This window comes from Argopecten irradians, chromosome 14 (assembly GCF_041381155.1).
Source record: "Argopecten irradians isolate NY chromosome 14, Ai_NY, whole genome shotgun sequence".
NCBI classification, from domain to species: domain Eukaryota; kingdom Metazoa; phylum Mollusca; class Bivalvia; order Pectinida; family Pectinidae; genus Argopecten; species Argopecten irradians.
In genome coordinates, this window is record NC_091147.1 from 4,213,044 (window position 1) to 4,229,627 (window position 16,584).

Consider the following 16,584-nt stretch of genomic DNA (forward strand, 5'->3'; position numbering starts at 1 on the left):
TACAGTTAATGGTGTATGTAACTAGTCAGTGTGAAGTTTGACACAGACAACTGTGTGAGAAATACAGTTAAGGGTGTATGTAACTAGTCAGTGTGAAGTTTGACACAGACACCTGTGTGAGAAATACAGTTAAGGGTGTATGTAACTAGTCAGTGTGAAGTTTGACACAGACACCTGTGTGAGAAATACAGTTAAGGATGTATGTAACTAGTCAGTGTGAAGTTTGACACAGGTCACCTGTGTGAGAAATACAGTTAAGGGTGTATGTAACTAGTCAGTGTGAAGTTTGACACGGTCACCTGTGTGAGAAATACAGTTAAGGATGTATGTAACTAGTCAGTGTGAAGTTTGACACAGACACCTGTGTGAGAAATACAGTTAAGGGTGTATGTAACTAGTCAGTGTGAAGTTTGACACAGACACCTGTGTGAGAAATACAGTTAAGGGTGTATGTAACTAGTCAGTGTGAAGTTTGACACAGACACCTGTGTGAGAAATACAGTTAAGGGTGTATGTAACTAGTCAGTGTGAAGTTTGACACAGACACCTGTGTGAGAAATACAGTTAAGGGTGTATGTAACTAGTCAGTGTGAAGTTTGACACAGACACCTGTGTGAGAAATACAGTTAAGGGTGTATGTAACTAGTCAGTGTGAAGTTTGACACAGAACTGTGTAGTTAGGGTGTATGTACTAGTCAGTGTGAAGTTTGACACAGACACCTGTGTGAGAGTTAAGGGTGTATGTAACTAGTCAGTGTGAAGTTTGACACAGACACCTGTGTGAGAGTTAAGGGTGTATGTAACTAGTCAGTGTGAAGTTTGACACAGACACCTGTGTGAGAGTTAAGGGTGTATGTAACTAGTCAGTGTGAAGTTTGACACAGACAACTGTGTGAGAGTTAAGGGTGTATGTAACTAGTCAGTGTGAAGTTTGACACAGACACCTGTGTGAGAAATACAGTTAAGGGTGTATGTAACTAGTCAGTGTGAAGTTTGACACAGACACCTGTGTGAGAGTTAAGGGTGTATGTAACTAGTCAGTGTGAAGTTTGACACAGACACCTGTGTGAGAAATACAGTTAAGGGTGTATGTAACTAGTCAGTGTGAAGTTTGACACAGACACCTGTGTGAGAGTTAAGGGTGTATGTAACTAGTCAGTGTGAAGTTTGACACAGACACCTGTGTGAGAAATACAGTTAAGGGTGTATGTAACTAGTCAGTGTGAAGTTTGACACAGACACCTGTGTGAGAAATACAGTTAAGGGTGTATGTAACTAGTCAGTGTGAAGTTTGACACAGACAACTGTGTGAGAAATACAGTTAAGGGTGTATGTAACTAGTCAGTGTGAAGTTTGACACAGACACCTGTGTGAGAAATACAGTTAAGGGTGTATGTAACTAGTCAGTGTGAAGTTTGACACAGACACCTGTGTGAGAAATACAGTTAAGGGTGTATGTAACTAGTCAGTGTGAAGTTTGACACAGACACCTGTGTGAGAAATACAGTTAAGGGTGTATGTAACTAGTCAGTGTGAAGTTTGACACAGACAACTGTGTGAGAAATACAGTTAAGGGTGTATGTAACTAGTCAGTGTGAAGTTTGACACAGACACCTGTGTGAGAAATACAGTTAAGGGTGTATGTAACTAGTCAGTGTGAAGTTTGACACAGACACCTGTGTGAGAAATACAGTTAAGGGTGTATGTAACTAGTCAGTGTGAAGTTTGACACAGACACCTGTGTGAGAGTTAAGGGTGTATGTAACTAGTCAGTGTGAAGTTTGACACAGACACCTGTGTGAGAGTTAAGGGTGTATGTAACTAGTCAGTGTGAAGTTTGACACAGACACCTGTGTGAGAGTTAAGGGTGTATGTAACTAGTCAGTGTGAAGTTTGACACAGACACCTGTGTGAGAAATACAGTTAAGGGTGTATGTAACTAGTCAGTGTGAAGTTTGACACAGACACCTGTGTGAGAGTTAAGGGTGTATGTAACTAGTCAGTGTGAAGTTTGACACAGACACCTGTGTGAGAGTTAAGGGTGTATGTAACTAGTCAGTGTGAAGTTTGACACAGACAACTGTGTGAGAGTTAAGGGTGTATGTAACTAGTCAGTGTGAAGTTTGACACAGACACCTGTGTGAGAAATACAGTTAATGGTGTATGTAACTAGTCAGTGTGAAGTTTGACACGGTCACCTGTGTGAGAAATACAGTTAAGGGTGTATGTAACTAGTCAGTGTGAAGTTTGACACAGACACCTGTGTGAGAAATACAGTTAAGGGTGTATGTAACTAGTCAGTGTGAAGTTTGACACAGACACCTGTGTGAGAAATACAGTTAAGGGTGTATGTAACTAGTCAGTGTGAAGTTTGACACAGACACCTGTGTGAGAAATACAGTTAAGGGTGTATGTAACTAGTCAGTGTGAAGTTTGACACAGATACCTGTGTGAGAAATACAGTTAAGGGTGTATGTAACTAGTCAGTGTGAAGTTTGACACAGATACCTGTGTGAGAAATACAGTTAAGGGTGTATGTAACAAGTCAGTGTGAAGTTTGACACAGATACCTGTGTGAGAAATACAGTAGGTTACAGTTAAGGGTGTATGTAACTAGTCAGTGTGAAGTTTGACACAGACAACTGTGTGAGAGTTAAGGATGTATGTAACTAGTCAGTGTGAAGTTTGACACGGTCACCTGTGTGAGAAATACAGTTAAGGGTGTATGTAACTAGTCAGTGTGAAGTTTGACACAGACACCTGTGTGAGAAATACAGTTAAGGGTGTATGTAACTAGTCAGTGTGAAGTTTGACACAGACACCTGTGTGAGAGTTAAGGGTGTATGTAACTAGTCAGTGTGAAGTTTGACACAGACAACTGTGTGAGAGTTAAGGGTGTATGTAACTAGTCAGTGTGAAGTTTGACACGGTCACCTGTGTGAGAAATACAGTTAAGGGTGTATGTAACTAGTCAGTGTGAAGTTTGACACAGACACCTGTGTGAGAAATACAGTTAAGGGTGTATGTAACTAGTCAGTGTGAAGTTTGACACAGACACCTGTGTGAGAAATACAGTTAAGGGTGTATGTATCTAGTCAGTGTGAAGTTTGACACAGACACCTGTGTGAGAAATACAGTTAAGGGTGTATGTATCTAGTCAGTGTGAAGTTTGACACAGACACCTGTGTGAGAAATACAGTTAATGGTGTATGTAACTAGTCAGTGTGAAGTTTGACACGGTCACCTGTGTGAGAAATACAGTTAAGGGTGTATGTATCTAGTCAGTGTGAAGTTTGGCACAGACACCTATGTGAGAAATACAGATAAGGTTGTATGTAACTAGTCAGTGTGAAGTTTGACACAGACACCTGTGTGAGAAATACAGTTAAGGATGTATGTATCTAGTCAGTGTGAAGTTTGACACAGACACCTGTGTGATGTACAGTTAAGGGGGTATCCTACTTAAGTATACATTTGACACACTTCTGACACCTGTGAGAGGTACAGAATTCTTTGCAGTATAGAAACACAGCAAGTATACCTGGAACCACAATTAATGCTGCCATTCAAAACATCAAATAAAATGTAGCAAAATTCTGGGCAGCATTTCCAGAATGTGAGATGTAATTGGGATAATTTTAAACAGATCGACAGTCGGAGTAGGGAGACCGGAGGTATATATAAAGAACCATTAAAATAAATATCAATTACTACCAATGAAGTAAAATTGGGGGTAAAATTAAACTTGGCACAGACACCTTACGGTGTGGATTGTAGAGAATGTTAATTCACACCGGATGTACCCTGTAATGATGTTACGTTCTGTAGGTAACACTGCTACGCTCTTTTGTTTTGTAATTCTTCTCAAAGGTTCTTCAAACAGCCTGGACATAAAGGAGAGTGAATCTGTAGTTTGCCTTCCAGACTGGAGTCTGGTCGGACACATATCAATTCTGTTTACATGGATTTTACACCAACGACTGTACTGATCAGTTACTACACTGATTTGAGTGTGGACATCTGAAGGTCAATCAAGGTCACTGGGGTTGGCCATTTTAATTTTGCAATTACCTTTCTGCACAAGCTCAGACATTTCTGTGCACTCATACTTGTATATAATTCTTGTCCGTTGATGGAGTCAACATGAAGGCTGGCTAGGAATGGTGTTGGTGAATTATAAGGATAATTGATGATTTACTCTCTTTTTAAAATGAAATCAGGATGAAATCCTTGATCATTATGTATAAGAGATTTTCACCTATTTGATGCTATTTATCTGGTATGGAAGCTTGATGTTAAAGGTCTTACAGAATATGTGATGTCAGCTATTCAGGATAAAACACAGTGTTGTGATGGTGTTTTGTGCAGGGGAAAACAATATGTGCACAATGTAAAACAGAAGTATATATCCAGAATGAAAAGGATGATCCTGATACTAAAGTTGTTTAACATCAGAGATCGTTTTATCAGTACCAGGAAATACTGCTGTTGTTACAGACCTGATGTAATTAACCTACTGACAGAGGTGTCTGTCACCGGTACGGCAGGGTTACTGGGACAATAAATAATATAAATGATCAAACAGAATCTATCTGGACAGTTTGACCTTGATACAGGTGAGTTTGGACGACAGGTATTGTCTTTCATCTGAGTTAAAGGTAAGCTTGTTATCAGAAAAAGAACATTGGTATGTTATGTTATCAGAGAAGTACATACCTTGGTATGATTTGGAGATTGTCTATAGGTCTCTGAATGAAAGATACAGTGTCATATATTAAATTTTGGAAACTGCTAGTTTGTGGCTATTTGGAAATACTTTTTTAAACAATCATTGCTTTCAGGCTTTGTTCTTTTGACAATTTTCTTTTTGTTTTTGACATTTCACAGATAACTTTCACTGGGAATGCTCTTTGCTCTTCATAAGGTGAAATATGTTTAATTAATTGTCTCTTCAATACTTACAGTAGGATTAGCCTAGCTAACTAGGCCAGCAGTAGGATTAGCCTAGCTAACTAGGCCAGCATATGATTAGCCTAGCTAACTAGGCCAGCAGTAGGATTAGCCTAGCTAACTAGGCCAGCAGTAGGATTAGCCTAGCTAACTAGGCCAGCAGTAGGATTAGCCTAGCTAACTAGGCCAGCAGTAGGATTAGCCTAGCTAACTAGGCCAGCAGTAGGATTAGCCTAGCTAACTAGGCCAGCTAGCACTAGTAACTAGGCCACAGCCAGCTAGTAGGATTAGCCTAGCTAACTAGGCCAGCAGTAGGATTAGCTAGCTAACTAGGCCAGCAGTAGGATTAGCCAGACTAGGCACAGTAGATTAGCCTAGCTAACTAGGCCAGCAGTAGGATTAGCCTAGCTAACTAGGCCAGCAGTAGGATTAGCCTAGCTAACTAGGCCAGCAGTAAGATTAGCCTAGCTAACTAGGCCAGCAGTAGGATTAGCCTAGCTAACTAGGCCAGCAGTAAGATTAGCCTAGCTAACTAGGCCAGCAGTAGGATTAGCCTAGCTAACTAGGCCAGCAGTAGGATTAGCCTAGCTAACTAGGCCAGTCTCTATGTGTTTAGATTTATGAAGAACCACCTTGTACTTTCAGACAAATATCCAGGATTCCTCTTCTTCTGTGGTCCGGCGGAGAAAATCACCGTCTCCACGACCAGAACGTCCAAAGTCAGAAATCAGTGTACGATGGGCAGATCTCGTGGAAACGACAGAAATTACGCCTGTCAAACGGCGCGAAGGAAGTCAGCGAAATAAACCTCGACCTAAATCTGATCTGGGTAAGGTGTTAATTTATACAGTAAACTAAAGTGCTAGTGTAACACATCTCACCTTTTGTATATATAAAATATATCTGATTATCATATCTCTATGATATCATACTGTATACTTCTATACATATAGTACTATATACTACTGTACCAACTGTGTCTGTATGTTTTATATCTATGTTCCTATTCACCGTCGACTACGGCATTGTTATACTCGGATATATTCTTGTCTATGTAAACTTTGCCAGTTAACTTTTTAATCAACAAAACTCATTTCACAGTGCATGTGTAGATCATATCTGACACCTTATACTGAAGGAAATGTTCTTATAGACTGACCAATCAGTCGGAGTTTATCCTTTGTTGTTTTGTGTTGTTACCATGGTAACTTGTATAGTTGTCATAACGTCAATTTATCTGTATAGATATAATCCTGATTGTACAGTAAATGTTTTGTTTTCTTGATCTCTGTCTGATTAGTTTGTAAGTGACATCATAGGTATCAGCAACATTGACCAACAACTTAACAAACAATATGTTAAAGTTTTATTGTACAAGGGATATCGCTGATTCATTTGATGTCCTGGTGAAGAGAGAGAGGACAGTGTGTAGAACTGATATTGAAATTTTCAGAGGAGAACTTGGAATTGTTTGATGAACTGTATGGGGAAGTACTAGATGACTTAACATCGTCCTGGGAAGGTACGATCACTGGTCGCTGTCTCACTGGGGGGAAGGTTTTACTCCACAACGCTCCACTTTCATGGTCAAAATGGTGCCATTTCTGTCATCTTCTCTTTAAGCCTATATTATATCAGGTACATTTGCTTCTAAATAGCTCAGATTTCCATGAAGGAACTTTTATTTTGCATTTTAAAATACTGGTTGGTGATTTGAATCCCAATATTAAATTTAAAATGGTCTGTAAGCAGACTTCATTGAACCATTTGGTAAAATTTCAGTACAGTAATATGGGAGGGGTTATTTATGTTGCTCTTAAAACCACTTAATGGTTACAGAGATCCAGTTCTGATTCCATATAAGTGTATCAGAAATGCCCTACATGATGACGTGAGATTTGGTTGTGCAGCGTTTGGGGTAGCTCCCCTAGGAGACCTGAATGCCTGTGTCTGTTTGTTAATGTGTGATTTACTCCCCTGTAGATTATTAATTCTGCATGATCACATACATCCGCATCTTGATGTTGTCGCACATTGTTTCTGTATTTTAGTGTACTGTGGCATATTGTTTTCATTTTCAGTTTATTTTAAGGTCATGGTTGAATATGGATTTTAGTTTTGTCAAACATTTTAGCTTTTACAGTCTGTACATGGACAATTAATTATGCTACTACTGCAAATTGTTGTTTGCCTAAAGATGACTGTCAAAGAGAGATAACTCTATCTTGAATACAGACTGATTCAGTCTAAGAAATATGGCATTGCTAAAGATAATTTACTATCTCAAATGTGTAGAAAAATTCAGCTGGACTAACAGATAAGATCTTTAACAGATTTGAGGCATCATATTCCATAATCAGGTTGATATTTTAGTCTACAACTTTTTTTACAGTGGCTACTACCTAAAACACTAGTGATGAGAGTTTTATTTAATAGATTTATGTCACTTGTGCATGATACAGTAAAAAACTGCTATAAAAGACAACTGCTATCTCTATAAAGGACACCTGTCTATAAAGGACTCCTGTCTAAAGGACACTTCTATAAAGGACACCTGTCTTTAAAGGACACCTGTCTATAAAAGACACCTGTCTATAAAGGACACCTGTCTATAAAGGACAGGCTCATCAATCTCATTTGGTGTAATTCCATACAATAGTCATTTCCATTGTTCCTTTTCTAGACAGGTTTTACTGTTTAATGTTTATGATGAAAAAATTGATCGAAATACACTTTATAAAATATGCTACTCTGGTTTGAATGCTATATTAATGATCATGTAGAAAGAAATTACCACCAACATCTATATAATTTACTCATTAACCCTTGAAAATTCATAATGAACTGTGCCAACTTTTGAATTAGAAGATTTCAAATGTGTCTTCAGGGATGAAGGAGTTTACACAGTATCTTATTTCACTGGTACAGTTAAGGAGAGGTGATTCACTGGTACAGTTAAGGAGAGGTGATTCACTGGTACAGTTAAGGAGAAGTGATTCACTGGTACAGTTAAGGAGAGGTGATTCACTGGTACAGTTAAGGAGAGGTGATTCACTGGTACAGTTAAGGAGAGGTGATTCACTGGTACAGTTAAGGAGAGGTGATTCACTGGTACAGTTAAGGAGAGGTGATTCACTGGTACAGTTAAGGAGAGGTGATTCACTGGTACAGTTAAGGAGAGGTGATTCACTGGTACAGTTAAGGAGAGGTGATTCACTGGTACAGTTAAGGAGAGGTGATTCACTGGTACAGTTAAGGAGAGGTGTTTCACTGGTACAGTTAAGGAGAGGTGATTCACTGGTACAGTTAAGGAGAGGTGATTCACTGGTACAGTTAAGGAGAGGTGATTCACTGGTACAGTTAAGGAGAGGTGTTTCACTGGTACAGTTAAGGAGAGGTGATTCACTGGTACAGTTAAGGAGAGGTGATTCACTGGTACAGTTAAGGAGAGGTGATTCACTGGTACAGTTAAGGAGAGGTGATTCACTGGTACAGTTAAGGAGAGGTGATCTTTAGGTGTAATTATAAATCTTAAGTATCACAATAGATGTTATATATAAAAAAATACTTGAAACCATTTTTATACCAACAAGGGGAGATAATTTGAAGGTCGAGATATTTGCCAGTGAAAGCCTGCAGTAAGGACTGAATATGTTTTGACAGTTTAATATATATATTAAAGTGAACATTATTATATTGTTATAAATGATCATGAGAACGTCACTGTCATATATATGTACATAAGTCTGAGAAATGGCAATGATGTGTATGTATACTGATTTACATCTCTATTCCATAAGGATTATATTTTTAGTAAGACTCGGAGCAATTGATACCATGGAGGGCGGTACAATTGTCATGGCACTCAGGCTTTTTCAGGTTCTTTCATATAGCCAAAGTGAAAGTTTTCAAATTTACATATTAGAAGTGATCTTTTCCTTGATACTTGAGACAGGCTATTGAAGATATTACGGGCCCAGCATGTTAAATACAGAACTTGATCAAGTGGGGTAAAGTAGGTAACATATGTATACGGCAGATAACATGATATTATGTTCACTTTTTATAGTCATTAAATTTTCAACGATTTCAAAAAATAGTTAATCTGTCAATGTATAAACAAAAAAACTCAATCTATCTTTCAGGATGTAAATAGGATTGATAGTCTCTTATGATTTTAAATTAATGATGAATACAGAAGTGCAGAAGGAGCAATTTGTGAGAATGACTGGGAGAAATACAATTCTAAAGAAAAGAATTTAACTTTGAATCTTTTGTTTAAATATTGAAACTTTTCTGTAAAATAAAAATACTTGTTTTTTTATTTGTTGCTAGTCCAAATACTGTACAAAGAATTCCACTTAAAAGAAACTATTAAGACTTTATACTGATATATGGCATTGAAACATTTAAGATAAATATTTATATTGTTATAAAGTGTTATATTTATCTGAGTAAAATATCTATATTGTTATTAAGTATTATCTCTATCTGCCTAATCCCAGTATATTTACCGTAGCTGTGACTGTGAGGGTACAAGGCTATAGTGTAAGGGTACATTCCTATATCACCCTGGTCTGTCTCAGGGGGAGGAGCTATGTGACGCCCTATTTGTTTGTTTATCGTATATTTACAGCTTCTGGACAAACAGTGACCACTGTCCATCATTATGTATCTATTTGTTTGTGATAACTCACGGAAGTCTGGACATGACTAGTGAAAACATTCTGTTAATTTTACTGGTACACCAACGTTAACTTCAGTGATACCTCCTCAGTTACACTTACATATAGGAGTAAGAACGGTGAACTTTGACATGTTGGTAAACATTGTGGAATTTATGTTCTCATGATAACATTGGATTTTCATGGCTAGTTTTTGTACTTTGCTCAGGATGTATGGAATGGAATATAGTGGTTGCTGCATGTTGATAGAGTGTGGATTATACAACTTGTAGACATTAATGTGTCAAAAACAAATGGAGGCTGTTCAGTTCATGTGCTTTGGTATTTCTTAACTCTGTGCAGCGTTTAAAACATGTAAAGTCTTGGATAGTAGCTTAAAAACCTGGCAACAGGATGGCAATGTGAAGTCTTGTAGTGGTATATAGAATTATCAGAGACTTTCTAATGGATTTCTACAACTATAGTTTCTAAAGTACAACTATAGTTTCTAAAGCTGATAACTTATAGGACAAAGCATGTTGGCGTTAATTCTCCGTAAGTATCATCAGTCAGTAAACACATGCTTTTGTATTGTGTTCATATCAATGTCATTTTATTGACTTAGAAATTTTATTCCTCATATTCAATGCATGTAAATTTGTGTTAAGTTTATTGTTTTATTTTATTTTGCTTCATTACAATGCCTGACTTAAATAACTATTGGGTTTTGTATTTGAATGTAAGTGGTGAGAGCGATCAGTTCTGCCATGTATTTTCTACCATATATAATGTATAGGAGAAACGTAACGGTGTTGATATCTATAGATAGTAATGCCTAGTAGGGCATTAATGTGTTATTTATAGGTCTTACCTGATCAGGTAATGCATCTTATAATAAACGTGTTACCTATAGTATAGTCAACTTTACACAGGTGTGTATACACGGCCGATTCCTGGGTTACCTCCCCTTTATAGTGTTACAGTCTCAATTGATAGTAATTATCTCTCTTTAATAATTTGATATCAATAATGTGCACAATAAAAACAAGTTTGTGTTTATTACTTTCAATGTTATTTAAGCGTTATATGTGTGTAAACTTTACTTTGTAAATCAACACATTGCCCCAGGGACACCATTACCATTTATCGATACATGGACATGCAGACTTTTAAATATGGATCGAAACTTCACTAAATTTTTACGTCAAATTGAGTTTTCAAACAAATTTATATTATGGTGAGGTCCTAGTTTAACTGTACATGGAACAACAGTGTATATAATTTGTCACATATATCCTTTCTGAAGGTAACAAATTATCTTTACATAAATTCTATTCAGTTGCTCTCTCTAGAGAGTACATCTGTAATATATTGGTGATTTATTTGTAAATGATACAAGACATCAGTGAAGCCTATATATATCTGTTGATCTTCTCTCTAAAGTTCAGACGCTCAGAAATGTTTTTTTAGAGAGTTCCTGTATATCACATGGTTTACACCTATACTTTATTTGACAAGAAATGTTATTTTGGATGGTTGATATGTATCACATTATTTTTAGAGTTTTTAGGAAACAGAATGGAAATGTGTTAATTTTCTCATCATAGTGAAGACCTTAGAATAGCTTTTCCACTGACCTGTGTTTATTTTACAGGTGGAAGCTCCCTGAAGTCCGAGCTTAAACCCTTTGGGAGCCAGTCCAGTCTAATGCCCTACAACTCCCTCCAGAGTCTGGATTCTCTACGACTTCGGCAGGAAGCCATGGACCAGAAACCCAGCAAAAGGAGGGTGAGTGTCTGCCACAATATATAACATCTTTATTAATGGTGTATATTATTGGATCTTATACCTGCAATTATTTGCTATTTTACATTTTCTCTTTAGCTTGTGTTTAAACAGACACAAGATCCAATAATAAAAAGGAATCACTGCAAAAAAAACAAAAAAAAAACCAACAACCAACAGGAGGTATGTAATGTAAGGTAGGATGACTGGAGATACGTACTGCTTCGTGACTAATGGGAGGTAACTCATGTCTTACTGGCATCACATCGCGGTGGGAAGTACAATGTATGTTAGTATTGATAATTGTCACATTTTCTATCAGAAAGGATCACACAACTCAGATAGAAAAGTTCAGTTGCAACTAGGAGATACACCACAAAAATTATATATACCCTTGTAATGTATTTGAAGATGTTCAGTGGCATTGAGTGAATTAAATCTATTAAGTGAAATAGGAGAATGACTTGGGATCACACTTCCTGGAATCAAAAATCAATAATACTTCAATTAGTTGATAAATTTAGTGAGGTTTACTGCAGCGACATTTTTTTGTGAACCATGATTTGAATTCAGTGCAAAAGAGTAGTGTTGTAAGTGTAAAAGGAGCGGGTCGGTGTGACTTGTACATATATAGTGTTAAATACGGTCTCTGTCACTCAGCTGACGGAGCATGCTTCTTTGGCTCAGTCGGTAGAGCCGTAGATTTCCACGCCGGAGACCCGGGTTCAATTCCTGGTCGGGGCACTCAACAGGAATGTGTATTTTACTTGTTCTTCTACATAAGCTTAAGAATGTTTCACTACCTTTCTCAAAGAAAATATTGCAATTGAAGACTTGGTCTGTACAAAGACAGGTAGACAATAGATATATTGACAAGGAAGATTGTACATATATACAATAGACACCGAGGGTAACAATGGACGTGACTTGGTGTAGCTGGGCTGATCACCGTTGACCTGACAGTGACTCGGTGTAGCTGGGCTGATCACCGTTGACCTGACAGTAGCTCAATTGGACTCAGATCCCAGTCTCTACATCTTCTCCTCTTCTGGTACAGATACAAAAATCAAACTGTACAAAAGAATGCTGTGTGTGTTTATATAGATAGGGTAAGAAGGACCATATACATTAACATTAGTAATTTACAAATAAATATTATCTGTCTTTACAGGTTAAACTGTACCACAGGAATTAAAGCTAGATAGTTAACTTTGATGTTTTCATGTGTTGTAAAGTGGCTATAACTCCTATAGAATTAGAGGAAATGAGATCATTTTTAACCATTTGTTTTCTTTGTCAGTCACATTGTGTAACATATATGTTCTATTGTCTTTATTTAGCCTTTTGTTAAGTCATGCGTGATAAAGAAACATAAAATTACTACGGAGGTGTATACGTAGTCCTTCAGCTGTTACACTTATGTAATACCAACAGTTAGTAATAGCATCAGTGTTTATTTATAATCATACACAGAAATAAATTTAATAAATTTATCCTTGTAGTTTAAATAAATTAATTAATCCTTGTAATTTAAAATTAACTAAACAATGTGTTGCTCGTCATTGTTATCTTCCTATTGTTATCTGGCCTGTGTGTGTACTCTCCCTGTACGGTGAGATCAGTATTATATCCCCCTGTGAGAGTCGTGAGTAGGATTCAGGGTTAAGGGGTGATTACTGAGCAGGCTAGGTGATAGTACAGATAGTGTGTGTAGTCCTGTAGAGATATACAATGTGTGATCAGAGGAGGTGGTGGAAAGTTTTTGTCGTGCACTGCTACAACAATGCCTAGAGCTACCTGTAGCTCTCCCAGTCACACACAATTCTGTGAATGGTGTTCCAGGAGCTATTCCTTGTGTTTCACAGTGGATAAATAATCCAGGCAATTTCTCCGCTCCATGGAGTAGCTCACGGAGCGTGCACTTGACTGCAAAGGAAACTAGAGCAAGGACGAACTTCCGACCGACATGTAGGGATGGAGGATTATGTACAACGTTATACCTCTATGTGTACTTATATACTGAAAAATTTGTTTTGATAGAAGATTTGAATTGTACATGATTGTGACGTCAGGACATTTCAAACGGTGTGTCAAGTGTAGTTGTTGATATTTAGTTTAAGGAGGAGACCTTTTCAATAGCTGTTCATTGACATCGACTAAGTTAGTGTTGTCTGTCGATCACCTGTAGCGTCGAGGACACAGTAAAACATTGAGGTCACGGTAAAATATACAAAGAGTATTCAGCTGTAATCATGACTTTGTCATTTCTCTAGTCGTCTGTGCAGTAGTGAGTTCCAGACATGAGTTCCTACCTGTGTATATAATGGATTACCTGTGTGGGGATATGACAACATAGATATGGCTGATACATGCTGGATATAAACTGTGTTGTGGTGAAATTTAAATTTCTCAGGAGTGATTTATATCAAGAAGAATGCACATTGACTCAAGATCTGCTATTTAACTACATAACGTAATAAAAATACACATTGGTGCAGGCACTTACTTTATTGTATGAAGTGCCATAATGCTCTGTAATAGGCCTGTGTTGAATGCTGTATATTAATTGGGAAATCTGGCCCTACAGTTTGGATGTGTACCTTATGAGTTTGTTGGTGTTCTATAGGACAGTATTGTTAGGATGCGTGGATTGAGCGTCATGGAACCTCCAATCAGTCACAATGGCACCTCCACATCTACGTTATCTCTCTGTAACCTCCGAACTAAACAGACATCTACATCAACACAATCTCTCTGTAACCTCGGATCTAACGGCACCGTTTCCGTGGAGTCGATTCCGGAACTTGTACAGTTTCGTAATTCAATGTCTGCTGCTGCGAAGGCTAACAGATACAGATTGGTAAGGCAATTGTCTGGGTACTGGTTGTAAGGGTGACAAGTCTGACTGTTTGACGGTGTGACCTAATGCTGATTGGAAACCATTATATATGTTGGACAATTCTATCAGGTGTATTGGGGACATCTAGATTACTTTGGAGGTCTCTGGGATGTCCTCAGGATAAATTTTATTTTACAACTATTCAACTTTTCCTAGTTTTCTAACTTTTCAGATGCATTGTGCATTTTACTACCTACAAACTGAGCAGGGGAGAGAACTGAGAGGAAAGTGGACAAGATTGGGGCAAGGGGGTATAAATGGCAGGGAACAGAAAAAGTGTTCTGCAAGTATTAGTGGGGTTAGTGGCAAGGAGTACATGGGGAGGAGATGCATGGGAGAAGAGTGTTTGGGGGCAGGGGGCTTGGGGGCAGGGAGATGTCTGAGACAGTGGTTTATAGGTTTTAAGAGGTATGTCCTTTCTGGTGGGGATAGGAGTTTTCAGGGGTGGGGTGGTTTAATGTCTAGGGTGTTTTAAGGGAAGTGTTCTGTGTGTGTGGGAGGGGGGGTCACCCGGGTGGGGGAGGTTCTGAAGGGTTCAAAGAGGACTGTGGTGGGGATGGGGGAGTGTATCGGGGATAAATTTGTGCAGAGGAGGGGGGTTAAATATGTTTATTAGGCATTTTCTTGTTGATTGACACTGTTATAAAAAACCCACATCTATATTTGAAACAAAATTGTGCAAAAATTTCGAAGAATGGTACTTGTAAATCTGTGCTCTTGATCAAAGTACCATTGGAGTACAGGTTCCTCTTCCTGGTTTATGTGTAGTTTACGATTGTCTCCAGACGAGGATAAGTCACTCGTGGTATTTCTAGAACACTTAAGGTGCTATGTAGGATTGCATACCTAACACAGACCAGGAAGTTGTTTGTTTTCTTCACTTTTACTTTGAGATCAATACAGAGGATGTTAATAGTTAGAGTTTAGTCATGTGACCACTACAGAGGATATTTATATTTAGAGTTTAGTCATGTGACCACTACAGAGGATGTTTATATTTAGAGTTTAGTCATGTGACCACTACAGAGGATGTTTATATTTAGAGTTTAGTCATGTGACCACTACAGAGGATGTTTATATTTAGAGTTTAGTCATGTGACCACTACAGAGGATGTTAATAGTTAGAGTTTAGTCATGTGACCACTACAGAGGATGTTTATATTTAGAGTTTTAGTCATGTGACCACTACAGAGGATGTTAATAGTTAGAGTTTAGTCATGTGACCACTACAGAGGATGTTTTTATTTAGAGTTTAGTCATGTGACCACTACAGAGGATGTTTATAGTTAGAGTTTAGTCATGTGACCACTACAGAGGATGTTTATATTTAGAGTTTAGTCATGTGACCACTACAGAGGATGTTTATATTTAGAGTTTAGTCATGTGACCACTACAGAGGATGTTAATAGTTAGAGTTTAGTCATGTGACCACTACAGAGGATGTTTATATTTAGAGTTTAGTCATGTGACCACTACAGAGGATGTTTATAGTTAGAGTTTAGTCATGTGACCACTACAGAGGATGTTAATAGTTAGAGTTTAGTCATGTGACCACTAAGAGGATGTTAATAGTTAGGTTTAGTCATGTGACCACTACAGATGAAGTTTATAGTTAGAGTTTAGTCATGTGACCACTACAGAGGATGTTTATATTTAGAGTTTAGTCATGTGACCACTAGAGGATGTTTATAGGTAGATTTAGTCATGTGACCACTACAGAGGATGTTTATACTTTAGAGTTTAGTCATGTGACCACTACAGAGGATGTTTATATTTAGAGTTTAGTCATGTGACCACTACAGAGGATGTTTATAGGTAGATTTAGTCATGTGACCACTACAGAGTCACAGATGTAGGTTAAATTCAAGGACTAACATTCCTAAAGTCCCATCAAACATTATTCTTCTCTGCTGTCTAATTTAACTTTTATAAAGAATAAATATTTGGATTTTTCCCCTCTGTCATGACATTTGGAGGGGGGCATACAGTATAGTACATGTCATGTTTTATCTAAGCTTGTCCATCTAGTCCACTCGTGTCTTTCTTTAAAATGTGCTGAGGACATTAACATATTACAGACCTTTCTAGATCTTTTATATTCTTCATTTACAAACATATACCAATTCCTGCTATTTGTTACTGGATCACCTTACAGTGTTAATGGATGGGTGATTGACAGCCCCATGATACACAAGGCTAATTGAGACCTGTGTGATAAAACTTGATGTGAAATCTGATGAAGGAAAGGAACTGGGCATTCTTCAAAATATTGACTCTACTAACAGC

The 16,584-nt window shown here is 37.7% G+C and overlaps 1 protein-coding gene across 1 annotated transcript in view; it reads left to right on the forward strand.

Moving 5' to 3' along the window:
* The window catches only part of LOC138306903 (serine-rich adhesin for platelets-like), a 162,978-nt gene that overhangs the window by 122,843 nt on the left and 23,551 nt on the right, over nt 1-16,584 (forward strand). The window contains 3 exon segments of the mRNA XM_069247466.1: nt 5,596-5,779; nt 6,404-6,472; nt 11,269-11,402. Of these exon segments, the coding sequence (XP_069103567.1) occupies nt 5,596-5,779; nt 6,404-6,472; nt 11,269-11,402 (387 nt within the window).